This window comes from Ambystoma mexicanum, chromosome 10, assembly GCF_040938575.1.
Source record: "Ambystoma mexicanum isolate Mex_15411 chromosome 10, UKY_AmexF1_1, whole genome shotgun sequence".
In the NCBI taxonomy this organism is placed as follows: domain Eukaryota; kingdom Metazoa; phylum Chordata; class Amphibia; order Caudata; family Ambystomatidae; genus Ambystoma; species Ambystoma mexicanum.
Window position 1 is genome coordinate 1,645,054,280 of NC_090932.1, and position 27,354 is coordinate 1,645,081,633.

General features: G+C 47.2%; 1 protein-coding gene across 1 annotated transcript in view; it reads left to right on the forward strand.

The window, feature by feature from the left end:
• Nucleotides 1-27,354, forward strand: part of PPIL2 (peptidylprolyl isomerase like 2) — a 737,332-nt gene that overhangs the window by 158,987 nt on the left and 550,991 nt on the right. Inside the window, exon 6 of the mRNA XM_069620060.1 lies at nucleotides 24,795-24,846. Within this exon, the coding sequence (XP_069476161.1) occupies nucleotides 24,795-24,846 (52 nt within the window). The remainder of the gene's footprint in view (nucleotides 1-24,794; nucleotides 24,847-27,354) is intronic.

Below are 27,354 nucleotides of genomic sequence, written 5' to 3' on the forward strand. Positions count from 1 at the left end.
AGAGAATGCTGTAATAGCAAATATTTTATAACGAAAAAAGATCAAAATCTTGGTTTAAAATGTATATGGGGTGGGTAAGAGGTTACAGCAGTGGGGAGGTGGTTGGGGTGGGTTTAAAATCATAGGGAAATGGGGGGGGGGTTGGAGGGGAACTCCCAAATAAAAAAAAATACATTCAGTATTTTCCATTATAAAGTTCATTATTACAGAATTCTCGGTAATTGAATTATTTAAAATCACATGTAACCGCCGACACCAGAACCCACCCCCCTCGGCACTGCACTCTGTGCCTGCAGCCGGGAAGTTGTGCATCCCCCATGGGACACCTCTGCCCTAACACTTAGCCAGTGGCCTATTCCCGTGGAACTCCCCTGGCACTGCCCCTCCTGGGCTACCATTAGCACTTGCCCATTCCTTGTTCCCTCCCTCCCCCCCTTCCATCCCTCTCTCCAAGGACGTCATTTCACCAAAATGCCAGTGGTAGTGGAGGTGAAATCATATGTCCCTTGCCCTCTGATGACCCCACACCGAAAGTGATATCACGGGAAGCGATGGAACACGACCTTTCACCCCTTGGCAAAACAGGAAGTGGCATCACTTAGCATTGCTCCTAAGTACAGTACGAAAAATATGGTTACAATATCACTATGTGATATACATTTCATACAAGAATGGATTGCCATATGTATCGGCCCATATTACCAAATTACTGTGAATGCACGCAGACCCATGCCCAATTGATGTGTATTTATATAGCGCTAACGCTTAATCGCTTTATATAGGACCAATATACATACAATTTCACCCTGCCTGTGTTAGTACTCATTTATCAACCTCAGAAGGTTGAAAGGCTGAGTTGAGGTGTTTAAGAACAGACTAAATCAGTGCCTCACCCCCTGAAGTGTGCCTGAAATAAACTTTTAATGAGTCTAGCAATTATTGTATAGAAGTCCAGAAAGACAAATTATTTGGTATTCCTATTTAGGGACAGTGCTGAAAGTGTTAGAATTGTGAGACCCCTGTGCTTCTTTTTTTTTTACATTTTTTTTTAAGGGGCCTGAACAAGAAAGCCAGTCACTCCAGAAGCAAAGAGCCACATGGCGCTGGCCACAGCCCAGGAGCTAGCGTTTAAAAAAATATATTTTTTAAGGGTAGCAAGGGAGACCTCGGGGGTCGCAGTTGAGACACCTAAATGACCTCACTGCCCCTCTCCCAATCACTTCTCTTCACTGCACTTGCACGTCCGAATGTCATATGGCCTAGTAGGGCCGCGATTGGTTTATTTACTGTTTTGCTGTTTTTTATTTACTCCCCTTGTTCCCTCCCCACTTTTGTTGTGTGACGCCTGGAAACACCATTTTATTGTATAGGTGCCTTACAAATACTCAATAAATAAATACAATCCTGTGTTTAATTCGTCAACAGAAGTATAGTTTTCAGAGGTTTGGTCTTGGTCTGTTCCTGATCCCCTGTCGCCCTCTTGACGGCATCAAGAATGAATAGGAGATCAGTCCAGAGGCTATGGTTCACACGACTAGACAGTGAACAGAAGAGCAAGACATCCAGTTATACGCTCTGTGATTCTGCAGGACTTCTAGGTGATGTGTAGTCAATGGGCCTCATTCCGAGTCGGTCTGGTGGAGGGGGGACTTACCGGGACATTCTGCCGTAGGTGGACCCAGTAAGTCCCGATTCCAAAAGCCATTCCCCATTCCCATTTGAGCCCCCATAGGGCTCAATGGGAAGGCGCTAATAACAGGCCTGCTAACTGCGGGCCTGTTATTTGCGCCAAGGTCCCTTAACGGGTCCCGTATAGAACAGCTGGTCAGACTAGCCGTTCCAGGTGGGACCCGCTAAGGGACCTTGGAATAGGGTGGTAAGGGATTACTGGCACCTTTCTCCTTACTGGTGCCCGGTATCCCTTACCGCCCACCTCATAATGAGGCTCAATGTGTCTAAAATGCCCCACCAAACAGAAAAAGCGCTCCTGTAAGGGTCTTACACTAACTAGTCTCCTGGATATGGACTGTTACATTAATGGGATTTTTTTTTTTAAACTTTATTTAAACTGCTTGCAAGCAAGTTACGGGATGGACCACCTCTACACAGGTGTATTGTTACAATAATCTTATTGTTAGTGCTTCTAGAGACTTGAATGCGTGTCAAGTCTTTACGTTAATGTCCATCTTGCAGGTATTCCCCGAACGGTCCCCATATGTCTTTCGGCTTGCTTACTGCTGGCATCATTCCCATGTATCCTCATCCCTCTCATTCACATATGTCAATTCTCTGAGCCATTCCAACAGCATTGGTGCTGAGTCAGATTTCCATTTGAACACAATACATTTATTGGCAATTATACAACTTTACGATCAACCTTTACGATCAACCCCATTAGTCACAATTTCAACACTCACATAGTATCGGTTAAATGGGGGAATGATGACCATTTCTTCCTGATCGCAGCACGCACGCAGTGATATTGTAATGTCCTGACTGAGTTGCCACCTAATTTTGCCCTTAATTCTTCAAATGACACGAATTTGCTCTTGGGGTAGAGATCCCCTAGTGTCATGACACCCCCTTGATCCCATTCCCTCTGGATGTCCCTGTCGATTGTAGGGGCGAGCCCAGGGCAGCTCCACAGGGGGATTTTGTTACAGTAGGGTGCGTCTATGCCGATCCTGCTGAATATTCTTTTCCACGCTCTCACAGTTGCGAGTACTGGATCGAATGGGCATGTGTCGACAAAGTGCTCGCTGAAGATAACCGACTTAAGGTCAGCTGGGGTTGCCCCGTATCACTCTAATGCGAGATGTGGTGTATTCTGATGGCTTTGGTACCAAAGCCCTGCGTGGTGAGCCTGTGTCACCAAATACTGGTTAAAGTCTGGGCCGCTAGGCCTCCCCTATCATAGGGTTCAGTCAAAGATTCCCATTTTATGCGGGCCGCCCCTCCAAACCAGACGAACCATACAGCCACTGTACGGAGCTTAGTAAGGAATTTGCGGCCAGGTCATATTGGAATGGTTTTAAAGTAATATAACAGCTTGGCACCACTACCATCTTCAGGAGTGAAATTCTACCATAGAGTGATATGGGGGTATCTAGCCCAGAGGTTCAGTTTCACTTTAGTGTCTGAAGATATCTTTCGTGATTGTTTTCATGTAACTGTTTCTTGGTACGTGATATTACGACCTCTAGGTAATTGAGTTTGGTCTGCGCCCAGCAGAACCCATGGAGGGTCTCTGGCTCTTTCGTGTTTTCTGTGAGAGGGAATAGTTTAGACTTGGAATCATTAATCTTGTATCGGAGTATTTTGTGAATATAGCCACTTCCTCCATCACTGGATGGATATTTATTCAGCGATTTTTGTATGTACAGTAAGGTATCTGCATATAGGGAGATTATCTGGGGGCCCCAGCTATGTGTATCCCTCTGTCCGTGATGGTCTAATTTGTCGTGCAAATGGTTCTATTGCGAGGGAGAAGAGGTTACCCCTTTTCGTTCCTCTAGCCAATTCTAAATGGTTGTGATAGTGTGCCGTTTGTGCACACCCGAGCAGTCGGCTTAATGTATAGTAGCCGCACATATCTTATAAATTGTTCCCCCAACCCAAAATCTTTTCAGTTAACCAAACAGGAAGTTCCATGAAACAGAGTTCAAATCCTTCTCCGCATCTAATGAAGCAGCAACGGCTGAAGCCTCAGGGTCCATCTACGAGATAATCCCGAAGACGCATTGCAGATTCAGGGCCGTGGACCTGCCTGGTATGAAACCGGACTGAGCTGGATGTAAAAGCCCATACATGTATGGAAGGAGCCAAGACTTTCGGCAACACATTTGCATCCTCGTTTATCAACGAGAAAGGCGACACAAGGATTCTTCCCAAGGGGGTCTGCCCATTTTCAGTAGTACTGTTATTACCCCCTCTGTCGAGGGTGGGAGGAGACCACTGGTGCAAGACTCTTCGCACATTTTAAGTAGACTAGGTGCTAGGAGATTCTTGTATGTCTTGTAAAGTTCTTTTCCAAGCCTGTTGGTACTCGGTGCCTTGACAGAGGCCAGTGAAGTGATAGCTTTGGCTATTTCCTCCGTTATCGGTCTACCGAGTAGCTCCCTGGCTTTGTCATCCAGAGTGGGGAGGGCTATTTCACTTAAGTACGTAATGGTCTACTTCCTCTGCTCTGCGCATATCTGCGTTGGAATACAGTCTTGGTTATTTTTCAGAAAAGCTGCATTTAACAGCTATGTCCCCATTATGTGTTGTCTCTCAGGTCCCTCTATGCCTGCAATGTGCTGCGTTCCCCTTTTGCCCCTAGCTATTCCTGCCAACAGGTGTCCTGCTCTGTCGTCCTCCCCATATCTACGAGCCTGTACCCGTTTCCTCATTAGTTGTACCTCCTGGTCAGCCAACTCTCAGAATTTCAGTAGGTTCCTCATAATAATCCCTAGGCGTGCCCTGTCCCCAGATAACCTGTATTCATTTTCCAGTTTCTTCAGTCCCTGTTCTGTACTCTTTAGGTCTCATCTAATACTTTGAGTATCACAGTTGTGGAGGATATTGTGGTGCCCCTTAGCCATACCTTAGGGGCCTGATTTGCAGAAGATTTTCCTATGGCCATTATAAAACACTTCAATGAATCAGACCCTAAAGGTTTCCCACACTGTTACATAGCGTGACACTGAGTTTTAGTTTATAATGAAAAACCTGTCTATTTCTTTGCGGAGGGCTGCCGCCAATGCCGCATTTGTCAGTATCTTGGGCGCCATCCTCCATAATGTTCGGGGTCTAGCGTTGGCGGCAAACCTTAAAGACATCAGGACTGTGGAATGCGTGGTAGGTTTTTGCTCTCGTGTAGTCTGTTCGACCATGTCACTGACATCAACCGGAAGTCGATTCGGGACAACGCATCATGTACCATAAAATAGTATGTATATTTGAGAGTATTAGGGTAACCTTCCTGCCATATGTCAATCAGTTTCTGTTGTGACATTATTTGTTGAATTGTTTGGGCTGAAGCTGTGGGCCTTCGGTGTCTGCTGCTGGAGCTGTCTAAGGTTATATTGAGGATCGTGTTGAAGTCCCTCCACCCCCATAAAATGGCAGTGCCCGCCCATTTTCCTATTAGCCTGGATATGTGGGCGAACAAATTGGGGTCATCTATGTTTGGACCATAGGTGTTCACTAGTTTAATATTATCCCCCATGACCGTCCTTGTCACAATGACAAATCTACGTTAGGGGTTGATCTGTGTTTTCACAGCTGAAACATTTATGATTTATGAATAAGGGTGATTACCACTCTTGCTTGCAATGAATTTGAGGTGTAAAACCTCTGTTACCCCCATTTTGGTGCAACCTTCTCGTGGACTGGAGCCAGAGCGTGAATCTAGTGCCTTTCGAGATATGAGAGGATGTTGCGAGCTTTGACCGGGTTATTAAGGCCTCAAACATTCCATGACAGCAGTGTATTGAATCACCCATATGGATCTAGCACATGTGTATCATCTATATGCATCTTCTCATGTAACCAGGTTTGCCGGTGAATGTTGCATCCACCTGTCCGCCCGTCTGCAAGCTCCTCCCTCCTCAACATCCACTCCCGCCTCCAAGGTTCCCAATTTCCCATAATCCCCCAACTCTACAAACACCCTTTCTATGCCCCCCCTCCCTCACCATCTACCCCAACATGATGTACCCCTTGTGTAGCTACCGATCTTCCCAAGGGCACATTGTCAGCAGCTGCCATCATTGGCCCACCCATTGAGTGTCCCCGTCAGGCTTTTACCAAATTATTGCGTGCCTTTTACTTTGTCAACAATTAAAACTGTCATCGTAAGGATATACTAATGACTCCTGGTCACTCGTCATGTTCTGTAAGTCCCTCAGCCATTCCCGGAGCCCAGTTTTGATCTCAGTCTTGTTGCGGCAGGGGGATGGTTGCCTCCACAAAGTACATAGTATCTGTTGGGTTTTTGAAGAAATGTGCTCTTCTCCATATTGGATCTTTTGCTGGGAACATTAGGGCATATGGGATTCGGCTGGCTCTCAGTGCTCGCGTCACTGCATCGTATGTTCTGCATTGAGCTTGTAAGTCTGGGTATATATGTATGGTGTTTCCTTTGTAACGGAGTGTCCCTTGCTCTCGCGCTAATTTCAGGATCAGATCTCTGTCTCTATAGTTGAACATTTTGGCGATAATTGTGTGCGGAGGGGGTGCCCCGGTCTAGGCACTAGGGCAAGGATGCATTGTGCCTGCTCAATAAGGAAGTGTGCTGAAAAGGAGGCCGGAGCAAATAGGGTTTTAAGGAGAGTTTTAGTAAATTGTTCCATTGGGCCTTTGCACACTGCCTCCGGAACACCACCTATATGTACATTGTTACTCCTCGACCGTGATTCTAGATCCTCGTATTTGCCTTTTACCCAGTTCCATCTTCAGCATAGTGATGTCGCGGTCGTGTTGTCCGATCTTATCCTCCACCTTTCCGATTCTCGTTTCTGCCTCATTGATGCGGCCGCTCTCCTTTTCAAATTTGGACTTAAGAGATCCAGTTATTGCCGCAATATCGTCCAGCTTGACATTCACTGACATAAATGCACTTTGCATGGCTGCCAGATGGTGGTGGTTCTGGGTGTTTCCAGCTGTTGTTGGCCCACATTCACGGGGAGGATCCGATGTCCCTGGAGTTGGGGTGTGGGGCTTCGTAAAGGAGTCCATTGGGCCTTTTGTCTTCCCAGTGCCTTTTGTCATGCTGTGTTCAATCTTTAGGATGGATGTGTTGGCGTAGGCGCCCTTTCTTTGGTTTAGAACTGGTTGAGGGGTATGACTGCATCAGAGCGCTATTGTGCCGTTAGTGTTTTGCAGGGTTGTAGTATGATTGCCTTGTTGTCGGAGCTGGTGATGTAGCCAGCCTCTATGATCAGTGCACCCTCCTCCCCCAAACACCGGTTCACCTCTATACACGCGAGGGCTCAGTTTCCTGCCTACCCTGAGATCCGATCAGAGGTACTAAGGATGAGCCGAATTTTTGTGTAATGTGGGTTACCCCAGCCGTTCCACTGCAACAACCGAGCCTAGGGCGATGCGCTCGAGGTTTGGTTCTGTTTGTGGCCCCCCAGTATATTGACTTTAGTGGTGGGGTTTGTATATCAATAGCTGGAGGACTCCAGGGGACTGTGGAGAGCCTCTCCCTCTCTGTCACACTCGCCTGTGTCTCTGCAGGAGCGATGGACGAGCCTCCCTTGACCCCGAGTCTTCACTTCCCCCGGAGGAATACCTGTCAAATACAAGGTGTACACTCAGACCTGAATTCACCCGATTCCTCTGGGCCCTTCCCTTCTCTTTACTGTGTGCTGTGATGTCCTCCTATGGGCTTACCTTGATCTTTAGTAGGGTGTGCACTCATGTGATTGATGCCAATGTCTGTAGGCTGAGTTCAGATGCCAAACGCTGTTTTATGCCTTCACAGCGAGGCAGAGAGTTCAAGGCGCCAGTTTCTTCACTGGCTAGTAAGTCCTTCCCACAAATGAAAGTTGCGCTGAGAATGTGGAGTGTCCACAATTGTCCGTATTGTCTTTGTTTGCTGGTATTTTTGTGGGTGAGTAGCGCTGCGTGTAGAAGCTAGCTGCTGGTAGGTTTGCGCAGCGCCTTCAATTCAAGCGCGCCTGGTAATGTCTCTCCCTTTCCCTTGCAGGAGAAAATATGTGGGTTTAGCGCCTTGAGTCCGGGTTCAGCGCTACTGGAGACTTGGTGGTTGGGTAAGTTTGCACGGAGGCTTTTGGTAAGTATGCACCGCGCAGAGAGAGGGAGCGTAGTGAAATAAGTGTCCGCGTTATTGGAGCGAGCGCAATGAATAATGTATCTTTCTTACAGGGGTTTGTGCGTTTGTGCAACTAACCTGGATTCCAGCATCGCGGGAAGATTCGGTGAGTATGCGCAGCGTTACTGATGTGCTTGTGGTAACGCTGTTATTCTTTGTTCTTATAGGCGCCGGTGTAGCTATTCCCTCTTGACTGGAGATAGCTGCAGCGTGGAGTAAGAACCAGGTAAACTGAAGCTGAATGATCCGGAGCGGGTAAGCAGAAGCTGGATGATCCGGAGCGGGTAAGCAGAAGCTGGATGATCCGGAGCGGGTAAGCAGATGCTGGATGATCCGGAGCAGGTAAGCAGATGCTGGCTGATCCAAAGCACGGCAAGTGTGTTGCTGATACAGCTCACAGTAAGCAACACGAAGCACTGGAAGAATCTTGGGTGTGGCTTATATAGCCAGCCACACCCAAACACTAGAGAGCTCATGAGTTATCATGCACTTCCTGTTTGGCAACAGGAAGTGGTAACCAGGAAGTTACTACAAACACTAGGAAGGAATGAAAGGAGGGATTTGTTATGGGTTCTTTGTGTGCCTATGCCAGGCCTGCCAAGCCTCCACCCAGCTTGCCCCAACTACCTGCCTGATACCCAAGACACTCACCTAAGGGTCAGCCCCATGATCCGGCGGTCATTATCTGTAGGTTATCCGGTATTACGTCCCCAGTATGATCATGCCTTGTTGAAAGGAAGAGGCTCTGTATAGGCCTGCATATGCCTTACTTGGTGTATCAGCTCCTCCCTCTGTTAGTTATGAGGCCACTGCGGTATACCTCATTGATTTGATAATGACCCACTTTCACCCCCGAGGCCCCTCCTTCCGTTGCTGTGGTCACTTGGGCATGAGAGGAGCAAGTAGCATGTTTGTGGATTGTGGGCTTTGTGCTGATGCTAAAAGGGAATGGATAAGATCATGCCCATGAGGACCACACTTGTTTTGGCCCGAGTCGGGTGTTTATCCAAGTGCAGCTTGCGCCTGTTGCCTGTCATGCACAACGTTACTGCGTGGTGCTCCTCTCGGTTCAAGTAAAGCAGCTACCATTGAGGGCAGTTGCCTCAGCAGCGACGAACGGGGTGTGTGTGGGGAGAGAGTTGCTCCGTGTCCCTGGGGCTACCCCCAGTACGTGGTGTGGTCCGGGTCCCAATCGGAGAGGTGGCGTAGAGCTCTCGAGGATGGGAGGCCATGGGAAGGCGCTGCCACCAACTCTGTTTTAGAGCAGGGGATGCAAGAGCTGGCCATCGCTGAAGAGGACGACGACAAGGAGGTGTTCTTTATCTCCAACATCGTGTCAGGCTCACAGAAGCGACATCAGCCCACCTGTGTGGTCAACATCGGAGACACACTGACACCCATGCTGATAGACACTGGAGCATCCGTGTGTGTGTGTTCTGGCTGCAGGGCATTACGAAGCACTACAAGGACCACCAGCGCTCGCAGAAACAAACGCCATGATATACACGTTTGGGGGTGATATGCCTTTGCCATTACGTGGGGCATTTGTAGCATTAGTCACTCATGGACAGCACTCCATAAAAGTTCTTTGTGACAGAGGTGAGTCCCCACTCTGTTGAGCTGTGCGACGTCGGAAGCCCTTAACATCGTGCGTTTTGCAATGTCCGTGTATCTGGCAGACATAAAGCACATCACTGAGCGATATGTGGACATATTCAAGGGTGTTGGCAAACTCAAGGGCGACCCCATAGGTCTCCATATTGACGTGTCGGTAAGACCCACGGCACTGAAACATCGGAGGATCCCTTTTCACCTGAGAGCGCAGGTTGAACATGAACTACAAGCTCTGATAGACATGGATATCATCAAGAGGGTTGAGGGCCCCACTCCTTGGATGTCCCTGATCATAGTGGCGGCCAAGCCTAAGCAACCGGGTGCCATGCGCATTTGCGTAGACCTGAAGCTGCCCAACATGGCGATCCGTCGAGAGCGTCGCCTCACGCCCACTCTGGACGACCTAGTAGGAGGACTTCAGGGTTCCAACGTATTTTCCAAACTTGCCCTCCGCTCTGGTTACCACCAGCTAGAGCTGCATCCTGAATCCCGCTACATAACAAAATTTACAACGGCCTGTACCAATTCAAGAGACTAAGTTTTGGTATCTCATCAGCAGCTGAAGTCTTTCAGAATGTGATCCAAGGGGCGCTTGCAGGGCTGAAAGGTGTGATAACTTTAAGCAATGACATTTTGGTGTTCGCTTCCTCTGAGGCAGAGCCCATGAAAAGGTTGGAGAGAACCTTGGACAGGATACGGATCTTGGGCCTAACTCTACACAAAGGGAAGTGCATGTTTTTCAAAGACAGAATAAAATGTTTCGGATTTATGTTCCATGCGGGAGGCATCTCCCCAGACCCAGAGAAGGTACGTGATATCAAGGAGGCTACACCCCCAGAGTCACCTTTAGACATTAGAGGTTTTCTGGGATGGTGAATTATTGCGGGCGATTTATCCAGGATTTGGCATCACTTGCAGAGCCTCAAAGGGCCCTCACCAGAAGTGATGCCGTTTGGGAGTGGTCTGCCCGAGAACAGATCGTGTTCAATGCCATAAAAGCGGCACTGACGGGGGATGAAACCATGGCCTATTTTGATCCCAAGAGAGTCTGAGCTGGTGGTGGATGCTAGCCCTGTGGAACTAGGGGCGGTGCTGCTACAGCCTGATGCACAAGGCCAAATGCATCCGATAGCCTACGCCAGCAAGGCCCTGACTGACACTGAAGAGCGGTACTCTCAGATTGAGAGGGAGGCGCTTGCCATTTTGTGGGGCTGTAAACTTTTTTGTTTGTACCTTTTGGGCAAGCCCGTGTCGGTCATTACCGACCACAAGCCACTGATTCCTATCATGGCCGGTGGGTCCTCAAAGCCTCTCCCACGGATCAAGAGATGGATGCTTTCTTTAATGGAATATGGGGTAAAACTCCACTATAGGCCAGGCACAAACAACCCGGCAGACTATTTTTCCCACCACCCCGGTCCCAGCCGGACAAGGGAAAGACTCCAGGAAGATGACTATGCAGAGGTTGTCCGTCACGTAGTGGAGGCGGTCATGCCCATAGCGTTGACCATCACGGAGCTGGCGGACGCCCCAGAGTGGACCAAGTATTTTGGCTCATTAAAACTGCAATGGACAGTGGAGACTGGAAGGGGTTTTTGGCCAAAAACACCAGGAAGGAAAGGGGTGCCCAACAAGATCTGCAGGCGCTATGGCGGGCCGAAACAAACTATATCGGACGAAGGGCTAATGTTCAGAGGGTGCCAGATTGTCGTACCCCAGGCACTGGTGGTGAAGGTGTTTAGATCTGGCCCAACGGGGACACCAAGGCACGGTCAATACTAAGGCCTGCCTACGTGCCAAGTTATGGTTCCCGGACCTGGATCGTCGGGTGGATGAGTACATTCATCAGTGCATTTGGTGCCAAGCGGCCAGCCCTGCAGAAAGGGAACCCCACATCCAGTCCATGGAAAGGAGTGAGCAACCGTGGGGCATCATACACGCTGACTTTGGATCCACGGGGAGGGGCACCTACTTCTTGGCGGTGATAGATCAATGGTCATGGTATCCTGAAGTGGAGCTAGTAGATGCAACAGCCAGTGGCCACACCATCCAGGCCCTGAAAATAATTTTTGCCACCCATGGATTTCCGGTGGAACTATGTTCGGACAACGGACCGCCTTTTCAAGGCCAACAATTTGCAAAATTCATGGAAGAGTGTGGCATAAGACATCGGAAGGTGACCCCTCTCTGGCCAAGGGCCAATGGTGAGGCCGAGAGATTCATGTGCATCTTGAACAAGGTGTTCAGGATATCACTGAACGAAGGCGGAGAACTACAGAGAAATCCGGGAGTACCGGGCGACTCCACATCAATCCATGGGAGCAGCTCCTGCGGAAGCACTTTTCGAGCGGTGCCACCGAGGCCTCATACCGGAGGTGGAGGGAAGAGAGCCGGGAAGCATTGATAACGAAAGAGTACAAGAGGAGCGACAGTTATGCAATGAGCAAGAGAGTACCCAGAGAAATCTACGACAGCTTACCATTTCAGTGGGGGACACCGTGCTAGTACGCAACTGCCACCCCGAGGGGAAAGTCATCCCTCACATATGAACCTAAGCCCATGGACATCACACACGTCAAGGGATCCATGATGAATGGGGAACGGTGACAAGAAATGTCGTACTTGAAGAAGGTTCAGACCCGACCGTCTGATGAAGGCCAAATGGACAATGGACCAATGACCACAAGTGCCAGTTCGACAGCCAGTGACAGCAAGGGCGGCGGGGACCTGCCACGGATGGACTCCAAGTCCAGCACAGAGCATCACCCGGAAGTATCCAAGCAGGGAATGGCGCAGGGGTCCGGCCCGGTTCCAGGACTTTGTGATGGACACTGATCCCTGAACCGCAGGGATGACCGTAATCGCTCACGTTGGGTCCGTCTGTCGTTAAGGTGTATGTAACAGTGTTAGCCCCTGTTGGGCCATGCAATACAATGATGTTTGTTCTTTGTTTTTTTTAAAGAAAAGGAGGAATGTTACGGTGCGATAAGTAGTGGAATACACATGCACAAGCCTCGTTCTGGCTCGCGCATGCGCGATGAATAAATGGGAGTCTGTGCGCGTGAGTTGCCGCCGGGACCCCAAAGCATACAGACGTGTCTGAGTGTTTGAGCGCAGTTGCGTGCTGTGTGTGTAGTGGCAGCCTGGGGCTCTCTATATAACACTGGCCAGAACCCTAGGATCGTATGGGCTCCGAGGCCACAGCTCCACTGGCAGTCGCCTCAAGCATCGTCACCAGGATGCACCGGGCGCTCCGTGCCCCCAAAAGTGCCCTTGTGGAGTAAGATGAATCCTCACAGATCAGAGGGGGCAGGAGGTTGACCAGGGGAGGAGGCCGCGTGAAGGTGAGATTGCAGGCTCTACGCTTCTGCACCTCCTGGTGACGGCTATAGCTTGGTCCACAGCTGGAACGGGTTCCGGCTTGGGGTGGCGGTGTTACCTTGTTTTGGTCCGGCACAGGTATGTGGTGTCTCGCCACCTGGGTCCGCCTGGATGCTAGGGCGTGTGTCCTCACTCCTTCCCCTCAAGGCACAGCGGCGCCGGTCTCTGGTGATGGCAGCACCTAACCAGCATGGATGTCAGTCGGCCTCCGGGCACAGCTCGTGCCGCAGGGACCCAGCCCTGCCCTATCTCTGCCATCGTTGCTTTCTGAGGGACCAGGTTTCACCAGCAGCTGCTGTAGATGTTAAGCTTCCTTCCAAGGGAGCTCACTATTCCTTCTCCTCCTTATGGGCCAAAACCCAGCCAGAGGGCAATTTAGCGCCTCATTGGGTTTTCTTGGCGCACCATGGGCCCCACATTGGCCCCCGGGGTTGGCCGACCTTTGATCTTGCCACCCGGACACAAGAAAAACACCCTGCAGGTATTTGGCACCTGCTTAGCACCCGGCCAGGGCGCCCGTGAGTCTGGTGACTCCATTGTCATGAACCAGGCCCTCTCCCTTCACACATTGGTGTGAAGGGGAGATGGGCCTTTTGGCTTCCTATGGATCCTCCTATCCCCCTTTGCCTTGGCAAGGGCGGTGGGAGGGGGGAAGAAAGAGGCAATTCCTAACTACATGGCCACCTCCCTGCTTATGTTCCTGGGCGTTCCATCTCCGGCGCCCAGGGTAACTTTAACCTCGGGGGCAACCGAACCCTACCGTGGTCCAACAACCTGCTTTACACTGCGGAACAACATGGAGCATCCTCACAGCTGTGCCTGCAGCAGGGGCTTTAACAACTTGTTCTCTTTCCGAAATAATGCAACGCTTCTCCTTCATGTCAGAACCGCAACCCTGATCAACTGATATTTAAAAGGGAAATTGAAGGGCGAAGACTAGCACAGACATACGCAAAGGTGATCCGTTGGAGTGACGGATCTGCCACCGCCAATGGAAGACACAACCCCTCACGCCCCCATCATCAGAGTGTCTTTTCCAGGCCACTGGTGTGGACAAAGACATGGCGTAAAAGAAACCAAGAACAGGCATTACAACTTGCCAACATCCACAACAGAGCAGGTAAGAACACATTTAATAGCTTATAACCCTCCCATGTTATCAAGAAATTGTTTGAACCAGTCTCTGATGAAAAGAAATCCATGGAAACACTGTCTGAAGTATGAGTGGCACAACCAGAAAGTCACACACCTGTGCTGGTAACAATCTCTCCATTACTCTTCTGAATCCCAGTTGTATAGGGCAGTAACATACAAATACTTGGCAGGAACACCATCTTCCTCTGCCAAAGATAGAGTATTGTATGAGAACTACAACATAAGGAAAAGTACCGGAAGGAGGATTGTCCCTCTGGCATTATAAAATCCACTTTTCAAGGAAGACGGTCACTTCCCAAATAGTGAGTGACCTAGGAAGTAAGAGAAACTTACCGAGTAACTTTGTTCAATTGTGTTTGATTTACCCAAGACATGACCGTAACCAGCAGGAAAGTCCAGGGAAGAGTATTGTCCCCTTGGCATTGAGTAGGCAGCATTTGCCTCCCCAAAAGGGAAGAAGCAGCCCTAGAGATAAAGCTTGTATTGGCCACTAAAAATAGGCAAATACACCCATAAGAAACAGGAAAAGGGCACATAGGCGCTCGTCCCCCGGTTTCCATCCACACAGCTCCATAGATATGTTTGGATCAGTAGTACACATATTGCCAGAGGAAGAAACCACGATTATTGCTGCTTAATCCAAGTGGTAAAAATGTACCCTTTGATTTACATAAATAACTAGGTGCAAAGTAGTGTATATTACGAAGATATAATTGCTTTACAGTTTAAACATATTTTTATTCGCTTATTTAATACAATTGGTAGTGGAACTTTGTTTACTCAAAGAATCATTGTGCTCACAATTTTAATAATTTGGGAGTAAAATACTCTCACTGCATATTCTTATTTGGAGCACTGGGAAGGTCACTTCCTCAAAAGTGTTAACTGGCGTTACTGTACCAATTGGAACGTGGTGGAGTGACTATGAAAAAGGCTGTAGGTAAGCAGCCAACAAACTATTATTTTTCCCCTTTAAAGTAGTTTGTGGTATTTGAGTGTAGGGGTCAGAATAGGTTTTAGACCCATGACAGTGGACATTTGTTTAGACATCCTGAGAACCAAGGTATGACCCGTTTGTTACAGTAGGCGTGGTTGATGTCAAATGCCTCTATTGATGGGTACCACACCTTGTGTAGGAGGGATAGGAAAGGGGATAAAAGACGCCCGTGTGGTGGTCTATTGATGGGAGAAACAAATGTGCATAAGATAGTTGAATGTCCTTACCCAAATTACTCTATGTACCATGTAGTGAAATTATATATGACACGAAATAGAAATCTGAACCCATCTTAGCTAGCATTATGACAACAGAGGTTGTATATATAACCAATTGGGCATGTAACAATCGTAACGCTGCTATTACCAAACGGGGTCACTTTAATGAGTATTGCAATGCGCAATCTTTTCAGAACGTAATTGAAGATGTTGTGAAGAATGTGATCACGCGTGGAATACAAATTCGAGCACACGTTCAACAAGGGGCCAAATGGAGTGAATGTATGGCTTCTTTTGAAGCTGGTGTGGCTCAGAACTAGAGGTGAACTTCCAGCGATGGCTATTAGGTGGTGGTGTGGAATGTGTGACTGGGCTCAAATGGACTTTCCTACTTTAAACATTTCAGGTCAAAGGGCTTTTTTCAAACCTTTTTAAACCCATCATGAATTTCTTGGCGATATAAATGTGGGGGGTTAATCCAACCTGGAGAGGTGCAGCTATTTTAGAGAAGTACTATAGATTATGCTTACACCAGTGAGGCTATTTTTCAGCTGGTGACAGATTTACAGGTACAGTTTAATGCCCTTAGTGATCATGCAACTTTGTCACTGGAATTGAATGTGGGAATGTTGGTTGTAAGACCTTGGTTACAAATCTCCTATTCCATTTCTTCCAGTGGTAATAGGATGATTTGGAAAAACATCTACTCAACATGATTGAATGAACGTGTGTTAAATATACCTTCTTGATTATTGCAATGCGCAGCGAGGGAGGACCCACACTTTCATAAAACCGTCTCGAGGCTGACTCGCCAATATGGGGCGAATGCTTATAGAAGGGTGTTAATTGACCAGCATAATGTAGTTTTACCACATAATGCCGTAATTGCAAACAAAAACAGAATACATTGTAGTGAGATTAAATGGAGGAAGCAGATTTACAAGAGAGTTTATATGCGAGATAGGGAGTATGTCACACATTATCTTTGGATGTAGCCCACTCCTTTTAAATATACGGTATATGATATTGTGGACATGATTAAGCAGAGCAAGAACTCGTGGGCCTCAGGCCAGTATGGTCTTATACATTCAGTCCTCAAAATGGGCCAGGTTGCTGGGCACCAATTTTACAGCCGACGTTTCTTAGGGAATCCTCGACAAGACTGTACCTAAATCCTGAAAAGAGGCTAATTTCATGCCTGTATAGAAAAAGGCCCTGAGAACAGACCTGGAACACGACCGGCTTCTAGCTATGCTAGCTAGATGTTCCTAGTAAAATATCTACCAACATTTTACTAAAAACTTTAAGATTGGGAAAAAGAAACCACTATTGTATGCATTTCAAACCGGATTCAGGTGGGGTTTTCCCACACAACATAATATCTATATAATCGGGCATTTGATTGAGAGGACTCGTAATGCCCCTGGACATACGCTACATTTAGCATTCATAGATTTCGTGAGCACGTTCGACACGGTTCATCGCAAGTTTACTGTGCTAAAAATTGTCTTGGACATTCCCCAGTGATTATTGGGAATGACTCCTCTGTGCAGTTACGCCTGAATAGAAATGGAATGCGGTCTACCCCAAGAAATACAAGTAAGGAACTGAAGCAGAGGCGCATGCTGGCTCATTTTCTATTTAACTTGTACACTGAAGATCTGCAGCAACCAGTGCTCATCACCCCCCGCCCCTAAATTGGGAGGAATGCATATATTATGGCTAGGATTAGTGATATTGGACCAAACAGCAGTAGGATTACAACACACACTCCATGTCATGACTGTACAAAAAGTAAGGTGGCATATAGATGGGGACAAATAGAACAGGTAGAGGATTTTAAATATTTGGGGGTAGTCATTGGCACAAGGAAATCTCTAAGCAATACATGAACTATTATTAGCGCAAATACTCTGAGCAAATTCGTGGCAGCCACAAAATATAAAATCAGCTGAGTTCTCAATAAGCATAATAATGTGTCTGGAATAATCTATGGCCTGTAGACACAGACGGAACTGAACACAAAATGATTGCATGTACTGGAGGGTGAACGCTGGAAACCTGCATTAGGCCTGCAATGTGGATTTCCTATACAGTATCGATCAATACGACCCCGGAGATCAGGCATGGTCTTTTGTACGTAAAAATGCTCTTGTATGCGGGGACCCAATTATGAATTTATTTGGAATCCTTCTGAGGCAAAGTCCTATTACATCGAAGTCTCTCCATGACTTTGCTCAGGGCTGTGTGAATTTCCATGTTAGAATAGACTGGTAATGCTATCTGTATAAAATACTGCTAGCAAAGTCCCCAGACCAACCCTCTAAAGCACGTAATGAATGGGCTGATGAACTCGGCATCGAGATCTCGGATGACACGTGGAAGAAACTGTGCTCCCACGCACGTAGAGTTTCCCTCAACTTTAGGTTTCGCTGCATGCAATACAAGCTACTGAATAGATTTATACTACACCCCCCCCCCCATAAAATTAAGTTCACCCAAAACCAGGTACATACCTGTGTAAGGTGCCACATTGAATGTGTCGACCACATGCACATGTTTTGGACATGTAGTGAACTCCATGCCGACTGTACTCTGATGTTTCTCTAAAGTGTGCTGGAACCAGCAGCTTCTTTGGCAGCTAGCACCCCTGTCCCCAGGCAAGAGCCACAGGGATGGCTGGAAAGTGGGTCTGGCCTGATGGAGCTTGAAGGATTGTGAGCAGCCGTGCCTGCCATAGGGTGGAAAAATGCTTTGTATGCCAATTTTGTCCGTTTCCCGATTTATGAAGTATATGAAATTAAAGCTTTTTAACAGAAACATTCACACAAAGACAGGAACGCAGCACCTGTGGCTACATTGCTTGAGCTACATGGTAGGGCTTGGAGGGGGCTCCACCTCCCCACCCCCACATATAATAGGTGAGCCTTGTAACGGTATCTGCTGTGACGAAGTAACACAGGTTGTATTCTAGAAGAACTGAGCTGCTTTCGGCGCTTGCTGTATTCTCTCTGCCCAGTCGAGGACTGGCCTATTGGGCAGTGCCTGAAAGGCAAGCCCAGCTCGCTAGCCTGGGCAAAGTGGGCCAGTCTTTTTGGCCAAGCTGGGCAAGGTTCAGTTGATTCACTGTGCAACTAGTACTTTTCACCAATATTTAATGAAGAAATATTTGTTAGAATGCACCATTCGCTACACAGTTGCCCCAAAAACTCGCCTTGGGTACTACTGGGTGTGTTACAGAAGCAATGAATTGTCATTTGCGACTGTGGGCCACTTTTTCCATGTTGTTTCCCCCACCCCTCCCTGTGACGTAATGGAGACAAATCCCCCCACTGGGACCTCACATTAACTATTTGTCACTTTTTTGTGCGTGACTGTGCAGCGACTGTGTAAGCAATCTAGAAGTGATCGTTCATATAAGTGGCCATTGCTTTAGAGAAGAGTTCTTAACGTTTCTGTGATAAGTACTGCAAAAGAGGAATTTTTACTGTGAAAGCACCAATTAGCCGCCCACATCGATGCCCTTCAAAACTATTAACATACATCACACAAAGGTTTTAAACCTGTTAGAGGACTCGGGACAAAGGGCAGGCCTCAGCCTTTGCAGAGTGCCTGTCGTATAGAACACAGGGTCAGGACAGCAGTGGTCGTTTCACAGTGTTGCAAAGGGTCTGCAGGTGCCTCTGGTTGTCATCTCCAGATACTTCAGTTTCAGTGGTCGACTTGCCTTTCACCTCAGGAGCCTCGCCTTTAATTCACTTTTAGCACACGCTCCTCTGCAATCTCTCTCAGCAGTTTACAGAAAGGTGCGGGTGGCTATCTAATCAGGACAGCCAGACCCCCAGTGGGAGCGGTTTCCATTTAGGCGCTCAGGCAGACAAAGAGCAGGGGAGAGAACACCTCCCCCACTTCCTGCCTGCCCAGACACACTTGAGCCTAGGCGGGGGCATCCAAGGGTTCCTGCCAAAGGCAAAACACACACACAGACCTCCCCCTCTCAGAATGGTAGGAGAAGGGCTAATGAAGAACAAACACGCTAGAAATGGTGAAAAAAGAAAGGAACCACCATGTTAGTACATAGGTGACTGTATTGTAAACAACCGAGACTGTGAATACAGTCTGCGGCAAAAAATAGCGCAATAGTTGGTATAACAGGTCCACTGCCACAAGCCATAACTAGAAGGTTGTCACTGTGACTAAAAAGTCACAGGAGCAGAGAGAAGGGGGATAGCATGTATCCCCTTGGCACTACACATAAGGTGGTGTGTGCCAATCTATCATAGTATAAAGTTTTAGGAGGGATACAAAGTATCCCTCTATCCTTAAGAACTGTAGTCTCTCGAGGATAAAGAGAGAATCTCAAAGGAGAACCTGAAGGAACTGTGTGCTGGAACACTGATGCCTTTAAAGAGATCTGGAGGAAAGTAGGCTCTATAGTAAAGGTAAAACGCAGAGAACCGAGTTCTAAAAGTCAGACCAAATAAGAATGAATGAGTGGAAAAAGGCTCCACTCCAGGATAGAAAGCAAAACAGCCAGAAGTCTGCCAAAAGGTGCTGGAGGATCTCGCTAGAAGAGGGGATGAATCATGCAAATGATACATCTCCTTTACAACAAAGTCCTACGAAATTGCTTACTCACTGTCTGAAGACATCATGGGTATATAGGCCCTACATTAATTGCACTGTAAGTCAGTCCTGCATTAGAGGCACATTGGCCCTGTCTGCCCCACCCTGCCCAAGCCGAACCCTGCCCTAGATTCTTGGGAACCTGCTGTCGCAGCAGGAAACCTTTTTTAGGCGTGTAGCCCACCTCATATTGGGAAAAATAAGCATTGCTTGGAGGTTCATTTTAGTTTAGTTTAGTTTATTATTTGATAATGCGCTCCAAAACCCAGGGGTAGCCGGGCGCAGCAGTTACAAGAATACTTAGGCTTAAGGTTGCGTACATACAAAAGGATACATACAAAATATGCATTATGAGTTATTAACATATATACAAAACCAATATACAAATATACAAGAAATACAGGAATGTGAATCCCTCTCATAGGTCTGGTATCGGGGGAGTCAAAGGTAGTTATGCGCAATGATAGGGCCAGGTTCAGTGGGTTAGTTGTCGTTACTCCAGAGCCAACTTTTCACCTTACTCCTGAAACTAGAGTAGGGTAGATTAGCTCTCAATGCCATGGGGAGTGAATTCCAAGCGCAGGCCGCTCTAACAGGGAGGCTAGCTCCGCCTGCTTTAGTTAGTCTAAATCTGGGGGTTTCAAGTAGGGAGTGGATAGAGGCTCTGGTATGGTGAGTAGAGGATTTTCTAGTCAGTCTAGCCGAGATGTAGGGGGGCGCAGTGTTGTTCAGTCCTTTATGTGTGAGAGATAGTGTTTTAAGGAGAGCTCTGTCATTGATTTTTAGCCAGTGGTTGTCTTTCCTAATATTATATATATGTGCTCTGCGGGGTATGTCAAGGGCTGCTCTAAGAGAATTATTCTGCAATATTTGCAATTTGTTAGTGACAGTTTTATTGGCGCCCGCATAAAGGGCATCACAGTAATCCAGTTTGAACATTACTAGGGCATTGGCTAGTGTGATAAAATTGGTTGTGGACAGGTAAGGTCTGCAGGCCCTGATTAATTTGCAAGTGTAGGCTGTGGAGGAAGCCAACGCGTTAACTTGTTTTTTGAAAGATAAAGTGGAATCAAGGTAGAAGCCTAGTGTTTTTACCTCCGTTGCCACTTTGATTATATTACCGTCTATATTGAAGGCACTGTAGTTGGGGCTGAGTTTTTTAAGGTTGGAGTCGGTACCCAGTATCAGTATCTCTGTTTTATCGTCATTCAGGCAGAGGCCATCCATGCCTGAATGATGAGGTAAATCTTATTTACTAGAGCTGTGTCTTCAACAAAGTTGCCAGATAGTGGTATGAGGATCTGCGTATCGTTCGCGTAGTTGGTGTAAGTTACCCCCAATCTGTCAAGTTTGTCAAAGAGTGGCTTAGTAAATATATTGTACATTGTGGTGGAGACACATGAACCTTGTGGGACGCCACAGGTGATATGTATTGGGTCCGCTGAGGCTAATGGGGCGAACACTCTTATCGTACGGTTAGCTAGGAAGGATTGTACCCATGCTATAGCTTCACTTGAGAAATGGGCGGCAGATGCTAGATGGTTGCATAACACTGCGTGGTCCACTAGGTCGAAGGCCGCCGATAAGTCAAAGAGGAGGAGCATAGCTGTTTTACCTTTATCCTTCAACTCGTCGATTTGTGTCTTAAGGCCGATTAGGGCCGTTTCAGTACCATGTAGTGGTCTGAAGCCAGATTGGCGTGATCCTAGTAGTTGGTTTGTCTCCAGGTAGTTTTGGATCTGGAGGTAAGCTACTCTGTCAATGATTTTAAGGAGAAATGGGATCGTAGTAATGGGCCTATAATTAGTTGGGATGGCTGGGTCAAGGGTCTGTTTTTTCAGGAGAGGCAGCACCCAGGATTCTTTAAGGCTAGTGGGTACAGTGCTAGATCTGAAGGAGGAATTTATTAATTTAGAGATGAAAGGCGCTAGGTCTCTGGCTGCATCCTTAATGAGTTGTGCTGGGCAGCTGTCACCTTGGCAGTTGGATGGTTTCAAGGATAATATCACCTTTTCGGTTTCCAGTATAGATATGTTAGAGAAACTGAATGGTTTGCAGTTGTTTTGAGTGACTATTCTAGGTATATCTGCCATGTGGGAGGTATGGGTTCCAGTGTCATTTAGGGATGCTTTCTTCTTAGCAATTTCCGTTTGAAGAGTTGTGATTTTATTAGCTAGAGCTTTTTGGATGCTAGTGCACCATTGTTTGTCCTTGGGGGCATTATCTGTGGGTGTGATTGGGTTTTCCATTTCTCGGAGGATGGAGAAGAGTTCTTTGGAGTTAGAGTTAGCTTTGCTAATTCTCTCATTGAATGTATTCTTTTTGGTTTGGATTGTTTCCTCCTTATATTTTTTGGCCAAATTGTCAAATGAGGTTTTATTCTCAACTGAGGGTGTATGCCTCCAGATAGCTTGGAGTTTGCGTTTTTGGATCCGCAATTACTTGAGGTAGGGGGTGAACCAGGTGTTAAGATGAGATTCTCGTTTGCTTTTGCGCAGTTTAATAGGGGCAATAGTACCCAGGGCCTTTGACATAGTGTTGTTGAATGTCTCAACTAGCATGTTAGGGTCAGAATTGATGGCGCTAGCGGAGAGGGCAGGTAGGAGGAGAGGAAGTAGTTTATCAGCTGTGATTTCTTTTTTGCTTCTAGTAGGCATAGGCGGAGCTGAAGTAAGCTTGTCTAGTTTGGGAGGCTCTATGGTAGATGAGAAACAAATAAGGTGGTGGTCAGTCCACGTTTGTGGTAAAATGTTGGATATGGTCATGACGCAGTTTAGGTTAGCTATCCAATCTAGTGTCCGTCCTTTTGTGTGTGTAGGGGCTAAAACTTGTTGAGTAAGGCCATGATCGATTAGGATTGATTGGATGGAGTGGGCCTGTTTGTCTGTGTCGTCATTAAATCCCAGGATAAAGTCACTTAGTAACAGGAGCTGAGTGGAATCTTTGATGATATTCGAGAGGAGGCTAGATAGGTCTTCCTCAAAGTTACCTAATGGGCCTGGTGGTCTATACACCAGAAGGACAGTTAATGTACTGTTATTAGAGATAGGTATTTTAGCAGAGAGAAGTTCACAGGATGTGATGGCTGGGTGTGGGGTGCGCCTTACAGCTAGTTTCGTTTTGGCAATAATGGCCAGGCCACCTCCCCTAGAGTTGGGTCGATCGACTCTTAGTATATCGTAGCCGTCTGCTATGGCAATCATAAGTGCAGGGCCCGCAGCATCATGGAGCCAGGTCTCAGTAATGGCTAGTAGCTCTAAATTGTCCATGGCTAGTATATTGGCAATTTCCGTATTGTGTGCTATGAGGGACCTTGCATTGATGAGGGCTCCTGATAGGGTAGGAGTTGTGATTATTTTTTGAGTGGGTCTGGGACTAGGGAGATTGGGTCTCTTCTGGTTGTGGAGAAAGTTAGTATGTGCTGTTGGGCGTCTTTCTGCAGCTAGGGCAGGAGGGTTGGAGTCAGAGGCAGTTGGAGTTAGTCTGGACCCAGGTGGTCTAGTTCTTTTGTTTTTTAGGTCGTACAACCGTGGTAATCTAGCTCTGAGTCGCATATTTCTCTCTTGAGGGTTACAAGGTATGGCGTTAGCGTAGGCCATTGTTATGATGGTGATGAGAATGGTCCACAGTAGGGAACAGAGTATGAGTGTACGGTAAGTCTTAGTAGAGCACATGTTAAGGGAGAGGTAGCAGTAGCGCCAAGGTACGGCAGTCCCAGCAATTACTAAGATGCAATGAACAGGAGGGGCACCTAAGTGCAGTGATCCCAGTACTGGCTAAAATGCAATGAACAGGGGAGGCACCTAGCTGCAACAGTCCCAGTAATGGCTAAAATGCAATGAACAGGAGGGGCACCTAAGTGCAGTAATCCCAGTACTGGCTAAAATGCTTTTGATAGGAAAATATTCCTCATTTGTAGCTTCTGAATTAAAGGCATATTACTTGTTTGGACAAAATGGCCAAATATATACACTGTAAAAAAAAAAAAAAGCATGAAACTGCTACAGAAGCAACACTTACTTCAGTTAGCAAAACACAATCCCTTTTTTTCCCCAATGAATTCCAAGTCGGGGTTTCAAAAACAAAGTTGCAAAAAGAATGGCCACTATCCACATCTCTACCAACTACAGCTGGGCCCGAGTCACACAGTGGTCTCAAATCCTGGCTTCGCCACTTGACCAAAGTGTGTATTCTCACGCAAATCGCTTTTTTTCTCACTGATGCTCATCTGCAAGTCACCCAAAACACGATTATGCTCACACTGTCCACTACTCCAGAAATCCTCACTCATGATATACAAGACCATTCATATAGTGGACATTACTAAGCATGTCTTTGGCTTACTTCTGGCAAGTTATTTAAATGTTATTTCCCATGATCCCTTTGAGTTGCAAATTAGGGTCCCCACAAATCATGTCCCCCCCCCCCCCCCCCCCCCCCCCCCCAAGGGCCCTTCAAATCCGAGGGCCAACTTGCATGTATAGCACCCACCACGCCACCTGCTGTGTCGATGCACTTTACAATGGTTGAACGAGAACGACTATTTCCCCGCCTTGGATCTGCTGTGAGCTTTCTTGACGTTTATTTGCAGAAGGGGAAGAACAGTGCTGGAAATGGAAAAGATTTACTGGGGATCCCTCTCATCTTTGGAGGAGCAGGGTGTGGGGGGGGAGGGGTGTGGCTGAGGAGCGTGGCCCCAGGCCAGGAATACAGTCTTTGTAGATCCCAATCCTGGAGGATTGCATAAAAGCAAATCGCATTATGAGAACATAAGATACTTGCACCCTCGGGTGGTCGATTTCTGGGTGTAGACCTCGAATGTGGAGGTCTTGACTTCTGCTTTTTTGGTTTTATTTCTTACGGATTAACGGGTCTTTATGAATAGTATAGAAGTCCTCACCTGCTCTGGACTTTGAAATGTCATGAATGCTCGGAGGCAGGCATCGCTCTGACAGTATCTGCTTTCTTTCCCCTTCTCTAGAAACTTGAGGCCAAATCGCTCGTCAAGCTGCACTTCGCTAAGAACCAGGAAGGTGAGTTTGTCCACCCTCCTCTTTGGTGTAGCTGAGCTCAATATTGGGAATGGGCAGGCGGGCTTGGAGGGCAAAAGAGAGCACAAACCGAACAAATGATGGAGGTGCAACCCAATAAGAACCAATCAGCCATCTTCATTTGTGCAAATCCAAGGAGTGCTTTTTTATTAAACAGATACATTGGTCAAGTTCAGAATGAGTGTAAGACGAGAAATAATATTTTATCAGTAAGGATTACTTTGGAAACCCGCCGGCCCTCCTATTTTCGTTTTTCGTTCTTGCACTTTACATTTTAAATAATGTATTAGAAAAAGGTGCCAACATGAATAGCCCAGTTTTTTGTTCTATTCTCCCTAGTTTACTTCTATCCCCAATTATTGTGCTGGGAGTTTATTTTTTCATATGTACATTATTGTGGCAAAAGTACTTTTACGCAATTCCAATGCATTTCTGTTGATCGTTACTCTGTGGAAAAGCTCTGGGGTAGCTGTGGTCAGTATGTTCCAGCTTGTTTCACAGCATGTCTGTGTCTAAACACGGTCGTATGCACCAGGTCGATGGACTCCTATGTTGGAAAAGGATCTGACAAAGCCTATGCCACACTTAGTTTGATCATATGGGGTTTCCATCTTGTCTCAGAGATAGCACGGAAAACACTTTGAGTCTCAAGGAAAGTTCATGGGATTTTATTGTGTTTGTGGGGCCTATCACTGGCCCTCTAGTCTTCTCTGGGTTTCTCACCCTAGTACAGGTGTCCATAACCCTGAGTTAGTGTTAATCAACATTATCCCTACTGTCTAGCTTCTTGTTCTTATACTAGCAATGGTTTCCCCGAGTGCAGACTTACTGACTTCCTTGGGAACGTCCTAACTCTCACCACTGATTCGTTTTCTAACGGGAACAGACTTCATACTATAGAAATCGCACCTGATCACTCACCTTTCTACTCCTTCACCCTTTGCTCCACCCCACTGGTCTTCTTTTCCTATGTTTCTCCCTGTGTCTCATGCTTTCACCGATTGATAGCTCTCTCCTTCTCCTTCCCCTTACCATTCCTCAACCACTACTCCCGTCCAACCGCTACTAACTCCCCTCCAACTACTACTACTACTCTTCTTCCTCCACTAGTAGTCATACACCCTCCTTTCACCCAGAAACTGCCTTCTCACAGTCCCCCTTACTCTATTCTCACCACTTGTCACTCCAGAAGCACTAACACTCTTGAACCAATAGATCACCTTTTCCAACAATCTTTTCCATGATCTGCCGCTCCATCTACACTCCTGCTGGTCTCTTGTCGCCCTCCAACTCTACTTCTGACACCCGCAGCTCCCTGCTTCATGTCTTCCTTTCAATCCCCTTTCCCTGTCTTCTTATTGGCATTCTGTCGCTATCCAATCTGAATGCCTTTCCCCGTCCCAGGAAGTGTGTGTGTGTGTCTGTGCGCACGTCAAAGATTCAAAAGGGGCTTAAGCCCCAACCTCTCGCTCCATTGCTTTTGGGGATGCCGTGTGTTACATTCAGGAAGGAAACTCAAGGTAGGCTGCATGCATGGTGATTAGGTTACTTTTATATATGATATGATATAGCATTTATAACGTGTCTATAAACAAATGTTTCAAGGCGCGACAAGGCAAGGGGAAGGGGTAACAGAGGGAAGACAGCGACAACGATCTTACTAGGCCAGGTAAGAATAGGTTACAAGGATAATACATCATAGGATCGTAGGATTGTTTCCTTCAAATAGGAAGGATACTCGGGTAGGACGCAGATATGAATGTGATCTTCTTTAATCCGGTTACAGATTCACTACATCTCAAGATCAGGTGACATCAGGTACATCAGGAGATGAGAAGTACAGAGGGGAGCCCACTGGCTTCTACTACCCAGGCTACATCGTCCAACTGCCGTGGGTGTAATCACATTCAACCCCAAAGATTCCAGTCACTCACATAGCATTCCATTCATGACATCACACCATGCATTCACACACCATGCCTTCAGGGAACAGGAACCAAGCGAGGAAAACCAATCGTAACACTCTGCATGCCTGCAGCGGTCTGCTGTGGGTCTCTCTTGCTTCAAGTGTCTCTCCAGCGGCTCCACTGTGTTTTACAGTGGTTTGGTAACACTTGAGCCTCACTAAGGTGGTTGATGTATTTGCTGCTGGTCCTTTGGAGTCTCTGACACAGGTCACATGGGGCAGCTCTTCTCTCCGGTTCTCTGTTGTAAGAAGAGAAATACTAGCCAGCAACTGCTTCCAGAGGCGCAGATAAGGGCCTGCATACGCCTGCATACTAGCATTCGGACACTGGAATTGGGGCCCGCCCTCCCTAATGTTACCAGAGGTAGAACTGGTTCCATGTCCCGCTCCTCGCCCCCCCCCCCTGATTCTGTCAGTTCTTTAACCTTGTTACACTTGGACCGTTTCCATCTCGTCCTAATACTCCTCCCCTCCTTACACCAGACCGAAGGGTTCACAACTGTTACTTTTGGGAAGGAGACAGC